Source organism: Toxotes jaculatrix, chromosome 5 (genome assembly GCF_017976425.1).
Source record: "Toxotes jaculatrix isolate fToxJac2 chromosome 5, fToxJac2.pri, whole genome shotgun sequence".
Lineage (NCBI taxonomy): Eukaryota > Metazoa > Chordata > Actinopteri > Toxotidae > Toxotes > Toxotes jaculatrix.
The window spans coordinates 8,981,105-8,996,776 of record NC_054398.1 but is presented as its reverse complement, the minus strand read 5'-3'; the positions used below and the strand labels follow the sequence as shown (position 1 = coordinate 8,996,776).

At 41.3% G+C, this 15,672-nt stretch overlaps 2 protein-coding genes across 2 annotated transcripts; one reads left to right on the top strand and one right to left on the bottom strand.

Annotated features, from left to right (window-relative positions):
- Window positions 1-430: 430 nt before the first annotated feature.
- si:ch211-106e7.2 lies at window positions 431-8,706 on the top strand. The gene is made up of 4 exons (XM_041039278.1): window positions 431-625; window positions 2,574-6,922; window positions 7,483-7,545; window positions 7,658-8,706. Exons 2-4 carry the CDS (start codon window positions 2,638-2,640, stop codon window positions 7,798-7,800), a joined length of 4,491 nt encoding a protein of 1,496 aa, XP_040895212.1. The 5' UTR covers window positions 431-625; window positions 2,574-2,637; the 3' UTR covers window positions 7,801-8,706.
- A 3,700-nt stretch (window positions 8,707-12,406) lies between these two features.
- LOC121182143 (electron transfer flavoprotein beta subunit lysine methyltransferase-like) lies at window positions 12,407-14,255 on the bottom strand. The gene is given in 4 exon segments (XM_041038497.1): window positions 12,407-12,809; window positions 12,812-12,901; window positions 13,514-13,644; window positions 13,768-14,255. Coding segments are annotated over 4 exon segments (771 nt in total). The 5' UTR covers window positions 14,067-14,255; the 3' UTR covers window positions 12,407-12,558.
- Window positions 14,256-15,672: the final 1,417 nt, after the last annotated feature.

Genomic DNA, 15,672 nt, shown 5'->3' with positions numbered 1-15,672 from the left:
TTATCTTTTTGTGTGCAATGTGTAATCTCCCATCTGTTTATGTACCTGTTTATGCCTGCTTATGTTCCGCTGCTCCACGTAGTTTTAGTGATCTTTATAACACTGTCATGAAGGGATGTGTAAAGTATAATGTAAGTGTATGTAACATTAGGAAAATAAGAATGCTTTAGAAAGTTTTTTTTTAAAAGCTGTCAACGGAAGTTAAGGCTCCATTAGAAACAAATTTGTTTAATATAAGCGTGTACACTTAGACACTATTGGACTCAGTCTTCAACTGGCCCTGGACTGGGTCTACAGCCTGACCTGAAAAATCCCCATCAGGCTCTCCTCCTGTAGCTGACGTCAGACGTTGAGCATTTGAAGCAGAGCAGTGGAGGAGAGGAGGAGGAGCAGCAGGAGCGTGGGGGGGAGGGAGAGGAGGAGGGGGAGAAGATCTGTGTTGTGTGCCAGGACCACGCTGCATACCAGCCAGCGCTTAAACCAGCAAGAAGAGTTATCCTTCCGCTCCGGTTGGTACATTTATTCAAAGCAGATGTGAACACGAGTGATTGGACGTCTGCACAGAAAGAGGGAGCTTTATTTTACAGTGCGGACTCCGGATGAAGATGGTGCTCGTCGAGAAAACGTAAGTTATATCCGGCAGCTGAAGTATTCGGGGAAATTGTTTCTGGGCGTTGTGTTGACGTCTGCGGTTAAAATCACGAATGTCTGTTGAAATCATAACATCAGGTTTGTCAGGAGACTTTAAAAAAAAAAAAATTCCCAGTCGTCTATTGTTTACAGGCAACGCTTTAACACAGTAACACAGTGAAGGCATGTCATACTTCTGTTCATGCATGTGCAGTTGGTGAAAACAGTTCAAACCCTGGTGAAGATAGGTGCACTCTGCCACTAATGGCAGTCTCATATGTTGCATTCATGTCTTAAAACGTAGTATAAAAACAGCTCAAGAGCAGCACAAACCCTTAAGGCTTCACAGAGCTTTTAATGAGTAAGACAGTCTTCTGTCCCTTAGCCAGCTTGTGTCTGTGTTCATGATTGCTGTTTTTATACCTGAGCAAGAATGCACTACGTAATTCTCCCCGAGTTTGCTGGTTATTTGGATGGAGAACAATAAACGGGAGATGAAAATGAGATGAGCAGAATCTAATCAGAATGACTGGCAGAGATGAGGATTTAATCACAAGCAAGAAGGGATGCGTCTGCTCTGCTGTGTGGCCGATATAAAATTCTCTGTTTAGAAAAACTGAACACACAAAACAGAATATGTATATAGCACACAGGCCCCATACAACCTTGAAACCAAAGGGAGATCTCCTCCAAGTGTATAGTTTTCTTTAAGATAAAGCTGAAGGCCACGATTAGCCACTTACCCTGAAACAACATAATATTAACTAACTGGGTAAAAAGCCCTGAGCTGGACATTCACTAATATAACCCATCACGATGAACATGGGTCCAGAGAAAAGAAACCTCAGATGATTCCCCTGTGACCGACATTCCAGTACACCTACAAAGAGACTTTGTCCTAAAGACGCACAATGACAAAGTGAATAAATAATAATCTAGCGGTTCTGCTGTACTCTTTAAGATGTTTCTCCGCTCACTCACTTTACTTCATCTGTGCCACCGACTGACAGTGGGTCCCAGGCATTTAAATCACTTTGTGTAATGTTGTCGTCACGTGAGTTGATGTTTTCATGTGGAAGAGGAACATGTGTCTGGGCAGCGGTTGTATGTATGTGTGTTGGTACGTGTGGTCTAATCCATTTGTGTGTACTGCAATATGTAATCTCCCACTTGTTCGCCATACCATTCTGTAATATGAGGCCACTGCAGTCCTGCAGAACAATTTGCTTAAGTTAAACAAAATTTGTTTCTAATGGAGTCCTGACTTTCGCTGGCAGCTTTTTAAAAAGTAAACTTTCCAAACTATTCTGCAGAACAGCAGTGGCCTCATATTATAGTACAGCATGGCAAACAGGTGGGAGATTGCATATTGCAGAGCACACAAAAAGATTACACATATTGCAGAACACACACACATGCAGTTTGCAATTTCCTGCCACATCTAATCTGACTGCACGCTGTTCAGTCCACACAAACAGCTAAATGCTGAAGAGAGAGGAAACAAAGGTGTTGAGCTGCGCTTACAGTCTGCCAAAAAGTTATTGAAGATGAAAGAAATCTACATTACTAAACACTTGTCTATGTGTAAAAGTGTGTGTGAGGATGTTTGCCTGATGATGATGATGCCTTGCGGTGCTTGCTTATGGTGGATGTATAGACGGTCAGGCCTCACAAGCTTGGACCCTAAGTGGGCATAGAGCAGGGGTCGGCAACCTTAAATACTCAAAGAGCCATTTGGACCGTCTCCCACAAGAAGAGAACACACCCGGAGCCACAAAACCACTTTGACATCTAAAATGAAAATGTATAAAAAAAAACTATAGTGTGTTGCATTTATGAAATCAATGAACTGCTACAGAGAATACAAAATTTTATTTCTGTATGTAACAAAAACATTTTGAACATTATATGCAACTGTTAATGGTCTTTAATTCCTCTTTCAGGAGAATTGCCTCTTCATCCTAGAACAAGGCTTAACTAAGGACAAAAATATATTCTTGAGCACTGATGGATGGACCTCCGTCAATATCTTCACAAGCTGCTACTATGCTGACCCATGACACAATGAGGCATCAGCAAGCTCGGACAACAAAGGACTTATTGCAGTATAGGACAGTGAACATGAATGTCTGGCCAACACAAACTCATTACACCTTTCAAGATGGAGCTTACACTAACAGGCAGACATCAAATCAGCAAACTTCATCACTTCCTCATCAGGCAGTTTCCTCTGAGCAGCCAGCTGGGAGAAAGAATAACAGTTACTTTAATTTTTCACTCAGCAACTTAACTAACATGCAAAGTGGGAACCCTTGTTCGCCGGCCACTAATGGATATCAAGGGGTTGCTCAGCAGGCTTTTTATCAGAATTCTGCTCAGAATTCAAAAACCCAGACTCTGCCCAACATGATGACTACATACTCCCAGAAAAACATGTCAGCACACTGGAACCAGCCGGTTACAGTTCATGTGACACAATCAAGAAGGGCCCAGGATGGCAACGATGTGCCTGATCCCCAACATTGTGTGCAGAAAAGCTTGTATCAAAATGTGAATGGAAAGCTGACTAAATCCTGGCCTGTGTCCTTTATAACATCTACCTCACTTCCACATGAACAAGCGGTTTGCACCAGCACATTGGTGTCTGCCAGTGCACACAACAGGCAGACTGTTAATAACCAGAATCACAGACAAAATATCATTCAGCATGGATTCTCTCCTTCCATGCCCTCACCAAGTTACAACTACAGCGCTGCAACAAACTCGCCATCAAGTGGACCAATTTGGAACGATTCCAGCAGGAGTCAGAGAAGTCAGCAATACTCAGCTCAGCTCAACCCGGCACATGACAGTGGGGGAGAGGCCACCTCCTCCATGAACTCAGACTCAAATAGCTGCCGGTTTGAAGAAAGGCGTTTTGTGCAAAAAGCAGATGAGCGTAGATTAAATCCTGCTGATGCACGGCAGCAAATGCTCCTTTGCTTAGTAGCTCAGACGATCGCAAAACCTGCTGACAATCTACAGAAGTCGTACGTCGCTGGCTCAGATGGTCTTCGTCCAGTGCATCGTACTAGTTCACCTTACATGGAGAAGCAGTTTGACGAGGCCAGAATGGCGCAGCGTAATCCAGCTGTGCAACCTGCCACCCAGTTTTTACGGCTCGTCCCTGGCCAATCTTTGCCTAACACCACCCAGAATGTTATGTCAAGAACACAGCACACTGTAAATGCACCACCTCATCAAAGCTCTCTACCAGATGTCTTCTTTGGCACAGCAACAGGAGATCGAAGTGGAAATGGAAGTAACGCAGGCAATGCCTTTTTTCCTGAAAATAACAGCTTCTCAAAAGGAAATCTAGTTGGATCTTCAACTGATGCATCTCAGCAGATGCAGCTGCCTAAGAGCATTTCACCACAGAGAACTGAGACCCAATCATGTGTAGTAAACAATTCTGAAATGCTCGCATCAGTCAAACAAAATGACGGCTCCATTTACTCACCCCCTGGTTGCACAGGCACGAGAGTGGTTGCTGTCGTGCAACCACTGTCACAGGAAAGTTACCAGGTTGCCAGCAAGCAAATCTCTTCTAACACCATCAATCAACTGGGTGAGTGCACTTCCCCAGATAAAAGTTTGATTTTCCTGGAAAACCCAAATCAAAAGAAGTCCAACAGATCTGCAGTCAGGCATTCAGCAGCATCCAGTGATGGTACTCTTGTGTCATCTTCTGATTCAGCTGGGCCCCATGACCTGCCACAAAAACAGTTATGTGCAAATGACAGAGAATCTGAACTGGATACTAGCATGCAGGTAGACCAGCATGTTGCACCACCTGCTCAGCAGTCAGTAACTTCTGAGGTACCAGTAAGCCAAAATGGGGAAAGGAACAACAGTGAGAAGCCAACAGATCCGAAGGCCTGTTTTTTTGATCTGTCCTCAATTCCAGCTACCCCATGGACAGCTACTGCATTAGGTAACTTGATACTCGAAGCTGAAACAGGCCAGATGGAGTTAAAAGATTTTACAAAGCTTGCTTCTGTGGACAAATTGTTAAGCATGTTTTGGGATGGCAGCAGTAAAACGTTGGTATATAAACTCAAGACAGGCTGGTACAAGGATTTAATCACTGATATTAAGGAATTCTGCAGCAAATATGTAACATCAGACTCTGTAATACTGTCACAAGTACAACAAAGCTCTTCGGAGCAACTTAAAAGCTACCACGTGCTCAAAGACAATGAAGTTTATTCAGAATTGCCCTACAGATCATCATGGTTGAATGTCAATAAGCAGGTAGATGACATAGATAAAGGGTTTGGCTTCCCGTGGTATTTTAGGCATCATCTTCACACACTTGACAGTGGCAACCAGCCAGATCAGGTCGGGACAGTCAACAGCATTCATTCACCAGTTGTAAGCGAAGTGCCAAACAAAGTCTCGTCACAGACAGAGCTTGAGCCTGGTGACTCAGGTGAAGAAAAACAAGCCTCCACTGCTGAAACTATCCCAACTCAACCTTCCTCTCCTGTTGAGACAGATTCTAGTGACCCATATTACTCATTTAAAATCCAAGTTTTGCCTCCAGAAGAAGCAAAAGTTATCTTTGAACAAGTACAAAGTCAGACACAACAAAGTATGGACACGGACAGTCAACCAGAGAAAGTCGTGAGGAGTTCTGTGGAGGATGAGCTTCCTGATGTTAGAGATGTCACATTGAGGGACGCAGAACAGGAGAACAGTGTCATCCCTCCAGTAGACCAAGTTTGCTGCTTTTCAAGGTGGTTGGAAAAAATTGTTAGGCCGGATAGCCCCTCTCTGACTGAATGCGAGTGCAAAAAAGAGCAAAATCATAAAGTCTGGACTGACAAGACCCTTGATAAGGAAGCAACAACAGTACAAAAGAATGATAATTTGTGTGTGATCGGGTTTGACCGTAAATTCCACTCTGCGAAACAAGGAGAGAGTCAAGCAAAGACTGGAGGAAACATCAACAAACAAATTATGACATGTAGTTGGCCTGATCAGTGCAATGATCTCAGTCAAACTATTGACTTAGATGACGAGAAACCAGGCTCACATTCTGACAACAGAGCAAAGAGCATTTCCCAGATAAGCATAAATGATAGCCAGTCGAGCATTATCATCATAAGTGACGAGGGAGATGAAGAGCTCTCCGGCAGTGAAAGTGAAATTCCCAACCAGATCCCGCATTTTGTCTCTCCGATGTCAGAACCTGAGGAGGACCGTGTACGAGATCAGCTGAAATCAGCAGGAAGTAGTCAGTCAAGCAGTTCGGACAATAGCAAGGAAAAAATCAAAAATGTCCTCAGCAGTGAATGTGCGAGCCACATGTCAAACCCCGAAGCAGACCGTGCACAAGCTAAGCTGACATCTACAGATTTGGCAGAGTCATCACTAGAAACAGAAGAAGAACAAACTCAAGTTTGTGCGACGGCTGCCCTCCAGACAACTTTCAGTCTCAGCGATAAACTTGAAAACTTAAAAAGAAAGACGAAAGCACAAAGCAGTCACGAACAAATGTCTCCATTTCTGAAGAAATTAAAGAAATGCAGACCTTCTCTTTGTCTGGATTCAGAGCCTGTTTTGAAAGGTGTAAAACATAAGAAGGTTTTTGTTGATTCTACCAATAGTGAACCCTCAGCGTCAAACGACAGACTCGTAGAACTGGTGCTGTTTGGGTCTGCACGTCAAAGGAAATGTGTTTTAAATGACAATGCAAAGAGCCGTGTCTCCTCTCCAGAGGGTTCGTCTGGTGCAGTACAGAGGCCTCCAGAAATTCTCTCTGTGAATCTCAATTCCTTGACGAGAAAGTCCAGTGTTCCCACTGGGGAATATTCAGTCAAACGATGGATTCATGAAAAATGGAGGGGAAGTTATCTGCCCATTAAAACTAAGCACAGAAGGAAACTGAAAAAACAGAAGCGTACTTTTGCCGATTTTTCTGGGGTGAGTCTCAATAAAGTTGAAACGGCTGGCTCCACCAACACCGAGGAGCTGCCAGTTTCCTCTGAAATGAGGATCTGTAATACCAAGCGGCGGCTTAGTCTGAAGAGGAGGAGCGCTGTCTCTAACAGACTCAAACTGGGAGAAGAGGATATGAGGGAAGATGTGGCTACGCGCAAATGGCCTGGCCAAGAGAGACGCAATGCTGAAAATGGAAGCCACGCTGTCGTTCCTCTGGAGGAGAACAGTGGCCTGAGGTTCAGCGTGTTACCAGACACCTTCAGCTTTGCAGATGGGTCCAACAGCAGAAAGGGAGATGCGGCCGCAGGTAAATGACATTGTCAAGATTATTGGGGCACTCCAGTGTGAGTTTGGAGTCATACGATGTAAAACAGTGAAGTAATGTATAACTTTTATTGCCACTGCTCAGTTGTGGACCAAGTTACGCTGAAGAAGAAGCTGTGCCCATGCTCTTGCTCTGAAGAAGGTGTTCATTTATATAACATATACCTCAAATCATAGAAAATCGAACATAAATTTAACGAATGCAACAGTTTAGGATTTGTCACAACCACTCAGAAATGATCTATAACAGGCATATTAGTGTGAAATCAAAGCCCTAATTTATTGTGCAGATCTTTTCATGTTATGATATTTCTGTCATGATTAGGATGGGTGAACTCTAACCAACTCCAAATATGAAGAATTAAAATTGTGTTTTACCATCACCTCAGTGAAATTTTGCAGGTTCTGTGTGTAAAAAGCTTGCATTTGTCAATAATTCAAGTGATCTATTTATTGTCATGCTTTTGTTTTTATCAAAATGTTTATTTTTCAGTGTCTTTTTTTTGGTCTTTATTAATTTAGTCTGGTCTTTTTTTTCTTCAGATAACTCTGACCTTGTTGAAGGAAAGGACAGGAGCCTCAGTAAAACTACCACGACGGCAAAAGGTAATAAATACAACTAACACATACACATATTCTTCTTATTTTTCCTTTCTTTCTTATTATTATGGCAGCGGCTACAGTTGTTCCTAATTATTATGAATGAACTGCTCCATAGATACATGGTGTCCACGTTCTGAGAAGAGATTTTGCCCTCTACGCTCGCCACCTGTCCCCAACACCTCCAGCCTCTTTCAGGAGTTTCAGAAGAAATACATGGAGAAGAGACGGCCGTCCATGGACAAAAGCGACAGATTTTAAGTCAGATATTTTTCTTCTCTCTGGGCAGTTCTTCATTTGAGAAATTTGTAAGTCAGAGCAGTAAATTGAAATTTTGTATTATATTGGCATTAAACAGTCTGCCAATCAAGTTACCACTATATGAGGTACTCACGTGTTCGCATCTTTTTGCACATAAAGTTGTCTACATTAAAACTTTTAAGTAATTCAGTTTTGTACAGTTCCTAATGTCTCACAAAAAATGTTCTATGCAAAAATGTAACTTTCATAAAGTCTGTTAAAAGTTTGAGCCTATATTTTTTTACATGAAGAATATTTTTTAGGTTTTTCAGATTTTTTTTAGATTTTTCAGATTCTTTTTTATATTTTATAAATACATTTGCTACGCATTATAAATACATTATAGTTTTTTATGTGCTTTGGGAAGTGCAGTTTTATTTTTGACACTAAATATCTTGTTAAAATCCCCAAAAGCCTCCTTAAACGTCCGTACATTTTGTACTTAGGAGGTTAACATGAGTGGCCTGTTTGCCAGTTCAACACACAGAAATGTCTGGGTTAAACAAACAAACAAGTCATCATTCTTTTTTATGTTGCTCTTTGCAGCTGTTTGTACTCTATCACTGAATTATAATAAATTCTCCTGTCTTGCAGTTTTTGTCTGTTTACAGTGTATTGTTGTGAAGGTGCATAGGTGGGTAAAGGGTAATGTGTGACTGCTGGTGTGCTGTCCAAGGTGAGAGAGGAGAATACAAGGAAGTGTGGCCCTGCAAAACGGGCTTGCAATGGGCATGATGTTTGCTGGCCAAGGAGTCTGCCATTGCTTGTACGTTGTTTAAATCACTACTGTTTTACTCTATATTCTTGAAATCAATTGTGATTGTTATGTTCAGTTCTCATATATGGTGAATAAATGATTGAAAACCTCAATGATTTGATTTGTAGTTTGGTAATAATTCACTCTTACTTTTTTCCTCTTTTCCTTTATTCATAAAGAGGGGCTCAATGATTAATGCTGATTTGTTAGCGTAAAATGCTCAAAGGGAGGAAATGTAATGGAAAAATCCATGTCCTTTAAGATAACTTTAAGCACATTCTACTGTGTATTGAGAAAACTTCCTTTTTCATGATGTCTTGCAACCACGTTAACCATATAATTTTGACCTACATGCCAGCAAGAATAAGATTGCAAAAGCCTCTCCTTCGTCCAAGGAAAGGACCAGATAAGGAGGCCTAAGCCCTGTGTTATCCTTTAAAGCTATTTTGTCTCTATAAGTAGGACAATGTATAACTATGACAGATAAGATGACCCACTGAAGCTGTATAAAAGACCTGCATACCTTATGTTCATCATTCATTTGTGCATCTTGTGTATGAGAACTGTGGGTCCATCTGAAAACATTTGAATTACACTTGCAGAAAGACAACAGCTGATTGTGGTGGTAAAATACTTTCTTCCTGATGAGAAGTGAAATTAAATTCTATAGACAGTAATAGTCTTTTCATGTTTTATTACAAAATAAGGTTTACAGAGTAATCAATTTCTGCAGAAAGGACAGAGCTCAAGCAGCAATGAATGCTACAGAGATCTGACCCCGAGCTACAAGTTCCCAGGGTTTTTGATGCCTGTTTCTCACATACCAGGATGGCAGGGAGAGAAAATAATCTGAAGGTCAAGTGATAGAAATAACGAGCAACTGAGATAAAGTGTAAGTTATGCTCAGAGACACTGGACAGCAACAGAGATAAAGAATAGGTAGGGATTTGAGGTACAAGACGGTCTTTGTCTGAGGCAGGTGTCTTCACAAAGCAAAGCTGAACAGCATACTCAGTACATTAGGTCACTACAGGTCAAGTTGTATGCACTTCACACAGAATTGAATATATGAGTGCATGGATGAATACATGGCTGTAAGATAAATTGGTATTACACCGATTCTGTGTTTTATTCAACAGAAAATTGCCATCACATCTTCAGTTGAGCCTTTAATCAGGAAGCTGTCTGAAGGTGTTTTCCAGAGAACAACTGAGAAATGCTGTCGTGTCCTTCACCAAAATCTGCATGAAATGGAGAATCTGTGATTCTTCAGACAGCCCAGAGTCAGTACATTTTTTTCTTCTAATTAAACAACAATGGCAAATGATGGAACACACCTGGGAGGAAAATGTCTTTTTCACATTTTGTGGCATAAACTGGAGACAAGTTTTTCATTTACATTTAAAATATGATCAAATTGATTAAATAAAGATCATGATTGCATGATAACTAACAAGGCATCACAGCCCACCTCCAACAAGAGTCTGAGACACAGGCAGACAAGATACTGGAGAGAAGACATTAAGGGTAACAGCTGTATATCAGAGAGGGAATCAGACACCATACTGAGAGTGGAACAAATTAAAATATTGTTACAACATTAATGAACTAATAACCCATTTAAATCTTTTTAATTATATCTTTTCCCTGACACACTGGGAAGAAAATTCCTTTCTAGTTGTGAAGCTTGAATATTTCATCAAACGCTGACACACTCACTCTCCCATTATCAACCATTTAGGGCCCTCAATAACCTCTTTTTCTCATTTCACACAGTTTTAGAAAACACTTTTACCAGCCTAGACAAAACAATGTAACTTCTCTGTCCCATGGTCAGAGAACAACTCATGCCTGCTTTGTTTCATTGTGTTTCACTGTACAAAAGCTGCTGTCTGTTTCACAGTCACTGGTCCTATGGAAGTAAACTGTAATGTTCATATAATCAATACGTGGTCTGATATGAATTCAGTAAGAGGTATTACTTATAGTTAGATAGAAATGGTACATTTGATCTGAAGTGTGCACAGAGCGGTGGAGAAGAGAAACAGATCATCTTGAAAGCCTGGGGAAAGGAAACTTTCTATCTTTCAAGGTCGGATAGGGAGAGAATGTGAACAGGAACACTGTTGTACTAGTGTGCAGGTGGAAACTAAGAGGAGCATGGAGTGAGAGGGTCAAAACAGCATGTTGAGGAAGAGATTCTTGGTTCTGCAGACTGAGCATGTCAGATTCTGTGTACTTTGTTATTTGAAGAAGAAAAACTGTGATTTTGTATTAAATTTCCTGTCCTGTGTCTTTGATTTGGCTCCTACGAAAAAGACAGAAGAAAAATCCACAACAGTCCTCTTGTTAGACTTGTCGGGGGGCAGGTAATCTGTCTGTTTCTGGCTTTGCTGCGTGAACCGATCATGTTTAAGCGATGTGAAACATCACCTATGATATGTATAATTAGTGTTGCCTGTGAGGACACCCTGCAAACCTTCCATTCAGTCCACATCCATTTTGAAATCAGAGATCAGTTCACTTTAAAATTCCAAAAATGAACAACAAAAAACATTTCACAAACTTTTCAAAACTCTCAAAAATAGAAAACTTTCCATGCAAATTTCTTTCATAAGTTTCCGTTTAGAAATATTTACATGATTTGAGTGGTAGATAGCTTCCCTTAACGAGTTAAACCTCAGCATGCAGCAGTTTTAGATTACACCTCAGATACAGTGACCTGAAGTCACAGTAGTTTCTGAGTAGGCTGAAGTCGCTCATTGTCACATGCAAGTTACTGTGATGAATTTCACAAAACCCTGGCAGTAAGTATTGCAGGATGTAATTCATTCTACCTTTCATTTGATAGTTTGGTGCATGAAGTGGTTTTCATAATGCAGGACATCTCAGTGAGTCTGCATTAATGCACAAATTATTCTTTAAGCTCTGGGTGGATTTACTCAAGTGTTCCACTCCACTAGCCAAACCCTGTGCACACATTCCCAGATTCAGCTCAAATACTGACCTGCTGTCTGCGTACTCGTCTGTTTGGCAGGTGAAGTCTGTCGTCCCTTAATCTAAATTGATCATCCACGTCAGTTTTGAATCTGCCAACGAGCACATTTGCATACTAATACTACTTCAGTCATGAATTGAATTGTCATGAATGTGCACTAACAGTTTTCAGGTGATTTATGTAAATTAAATTTACAGTCATTCATTTCTAGCTGACAAATGGCTTTGTTCCCTTCCATTAGAATGTGTCTGACTGTTCTGTTCTCTCTGTTCTTCTCCCAACTAACCTCAGCTGTACAAAAACCAGTCTGTCTGCACCTCAGTGTTTTCTTTTCAGAGCTGAAATACAACATCAACAATAAAAGATGCATGAATAACAGTTTTGGTTTTGAAAAGTCATAAAAAGGTAATGACATGATATTTTAGAGCCACAGTGGGAACACAGTCAGGATGATTTTCATGTTACTGAATTTTGTAACAGCAATGATTTCTCAAAGACGATCACTCACTGCAGGTTTCCCAATGTGCTGTTTGTCTTTATGTTATTGCTGTTTTTAGACAGGACACTCTCAAATGTTTCAGTTCTGCTTACAGGTGAAACAGTTGCTATGTCTCAAGACTCTGAGTCAAAGATTAAATCTTGCACAGTATTTTTGTGTGTGTTCAGCAAAAATACCCAGTCACACAGGCTACAGAGACCCAAAGTCAGTATTAAATGTATATTTTATATATACTATTCTATCAAAAAAATACATAAATAACGTATGTGATTCTTTATTTCATAATTACATGTTTGAACACTGGTGACTTTGGACACTGTTACAAAATCAATTGCTTTAGTTAAATAAATAAAATTTAAGAAACAGAAAAAGTTAAGTTCTGTGTGCAGATTTTTTTTTTAACATTATTTTTTAAAATACATTACTTACATTAAAGACAGTGGAGGAGGAGATCCTATTTAGTCCTCAGAGCTCAGGATGGTAGGACCAAACGCTGCTGCAGGTCAGACCGTAGTTCTCCTCTCTGACAGTTGCAGGAAGTTCAAACTGAGCCAGCTGACACAGGAGCCGTCGGATGCTGTGTTCCTCGAAATGGGCTCTCCCAGGATCTCCAATCAGCACCTTGGTGCCGTGGGTTCTGATGCAGCTGTCGAGCCAGCTGTGAAGGCTGGTGGCCAGGGCCTCGTCATAGAACATGTCACCCAGGAGGATCAGGCCTCGGGTTTAGAACCGATCATGTTGTCAGTCACACAATCAAGCAGCTCCAGGCCGTTCAGCTCGCAGTTCATGTGGGTCGCAACAGCTGCAACTGTAACAGGAACAAGCATATTAAGTACCTAACCCTCCTTTAAACCAACTCATCAAGTATTAGATTATACAGATATACTGTATATTGAAATTATAACAATATTGTTTAACATTATTCATTTTAATGTCCTGAAATCTCAGACTGGATGGAAAAAAAACTTGTGATGTGGAAATTATATTTAGACCAGTGAGATCTAACTAAAGATGATGGTCAACCCACCTCTTATTTTTGGAATGATTGTTTTTGTATCTGTTGACTTTAGGGTTAGGGTTAAGGTCTTTACGAGTACGAACCAACCAAAAATTCCAGTTCACTGTGTATTCATTGTTTTTTTTTTCTTGTTGGGTAAATTTTTGCAAATGTAGTAAAGGTAATTACTTCCTGCACTATGACCATTATGACCTTGCTTGTAGAGGGTCAAATCTTGTCTTAACACCTTTATTGTTTTAATTTATATTGTGCTAGCATGATGCATATCTATGAAGAATATTGTCTAATCAAATGAAATAGGGGCCAAACAGCAGAGTTTTGCCCCAAAGGCCCTGAGTGTGTTTGTAAAATGAATTTAAAAAGGTACAAAATGGCTCAAAATTCATAAATATCGTTGCATACCAGGATCAATGTCATTAGCAACAACACGAGCAGCACCACACAGCTTTGCAGCGATGGCTGAGGCTCCACAGCCGCTCCCCAGATCCAGGACAGTCTTACCCAGACACATCCCAGGGTTGTCCAAAAGAAACCTGCAGGGAGGCGGCATTAAGTGAGGATAAACAGTACTAACACACACACACACACACACACACACACACACACACACACACACACACACACACACACACACAGTTTATTTATTTAAATCCTACCTTGAGAGTACCTGTCCTCCTGGCCAGTAAATGGCCCAGTATGGGTCATCAAAAGGCCAGAGCTCTGGTCTTTCTCGCCAAAACCTGCAGTTTGGGGTGAAGAGTCTCAGTTTGATCTCCGGAGTCAGACTGTGCTCTCCAGCTGTCTCTGTGTTTTCTGCTATAAAACTCCGGATACACTCATCTGACCGGCGGCTGTTTGAGATGCACCGGTGTCTATTTGTCTGCTTAAATGCGCGGAAAAATAATTTAACATAACGAGTCGGCTTAGAGCGCGTTATCAGTCCCAACATGGTCATAAAAACGGTTTCCACTCGGACGCAAAATAAGGATCGGACAAAAGTTCCGTCGAGTCTACGTTCCGATCAAAAAGGTTCCTATTGAGTACTGAATACTGAGTATTGAATTGAATACGGTGATGACTGAGCGGTCTGTCTGTTATCTTTGACCGTTGTTTATGTTTTTTTGCTTTTCTTACAAGAATCACACACAACTTTTAGCTAGAAAAGACGTAATATAGTCATATTATTTATATATCACTAAGAGCAATATATTAATATTGCCTTTACGTCTTTACATCTTTGTCCAAAATTTCACAAAAATAGCCAAAAGCCATATATATATGTGTGTATGTGTATGTATATATAAACATATATAAACATATATATACCCACACACACAAACACGACCACTAGACGTCCTGCTCGAGCATTGTGTCATTGAAGCCTGAGATAAACCTTTTTTTTTTTTTTTTTTTTTTTTTTGAATCCCTCCAAAGCCTCACGCCCCCAAGCCGAGTCCTGTCCACGCTGCATCTCTCCCATAGGCCGGCAACAGCCTCCTTACTCACGGTTTCACTGTGCACTCTGCTTTTGCAAAAAAAAATTTCCAAACACATTTTTTTTTTTTTTCAGCTGTCCCTTGTAGTCGGCATCGGGTCTTGCTTGATACATAATCTAATGATGTAATACTGAAATAATTTCTGCATGGATTTCCTTTAAAAATTATGTTCATTTTATGAACATTAAAGTAGATAAAAACAGTTATATGAACAATACATATTTGAACACTTCAATTTTGAACTGTTTTTATGGATATCATTTTAAATGAAGGAGCAAATAAGCACTTTTTGGTCAGACCTTTACTATCGCAACTTTGTCCCCAAAGAAGAGAACATGTTTTTGGGAGAGATGCAGAGTGGGCAGGCCTCGGCCGGAGGGTGTGGCCATAAAACCGTGAGTGAAGAGGCTGTTGCTTGCGTATGGGAGAGATGTAGAATGCACAGGCATTGGCCAGAGGGCACATAAGCACAGTGAAACAAGTACGTCAATGAGAGTTTGCTTGAGTATTCAGACTTCCTTGGGCGATTTGCTAGCTGGTATCTTTCATCTGTGCACACAGACCAACCGACAAGTTGCGATAGTAAAGGTCTGACCGAAATGTACCGAGAGGAGAAAAAAAAAAAAAAAACAAAAAAAAAAAACCACACGGCAAAAGCGACAAAAGCCCACCCTCCTCAGTCGTGGTGCAACGCTCTTATACACTTCCTGATGAGTGGGGTCGGCCCCCCTAGGGCCGCCCACCCTCCTCAGTCGTGGTGCAACGCTCTTATACACTTCCTGATGAGTGGGGTCGGCCCCCCTAGGGCCGCCCACCCTCCTCAGTCGTGGTGCAACGCTCTTATACACTTCCTGATGAGTGGGGTCGGCCCCCCTAGGGCCGCCCACCCTCCTCAGTCGTGGTGCAACGCTCTTATACACTTCCTGATGAGTGGGGTCGGCCCCCCTAGGGCCGCCCACCCTCCTCAGTCGTGGTGCAACGCTCTTATACACTTCCTGATGAGTGGGGTCGGCCCCCCTAGGGCCGCCCACCCTCCTCAGTCGTGGTGCAACGCTCTTATACACT

Bases quoted from the DNA above. Each gene is read 5' to 3' on its own strand.
- si:ch211-106e7.2 (XM_041039278.1), top strand. From the start codon at position 2,638: ATGGATGGACCTCCGTCAATATCTTCACAAGCTGCTACTATGCTGACC. The intron at 6,923-7,482 runs GTAAATGACATT...TTTTTTCTTCAG, and splicing joins AAAGGGAGATGCGGCCGCAG to ATAACTCTGACCTTGTTGAA. The intron at 7,546-7,657 runs GTAATAAATACA...ACTGCTCCATAG, and splicing joins AACTACCACGACGGCAAAAG to ATACATGGTGTCCACGTTCT.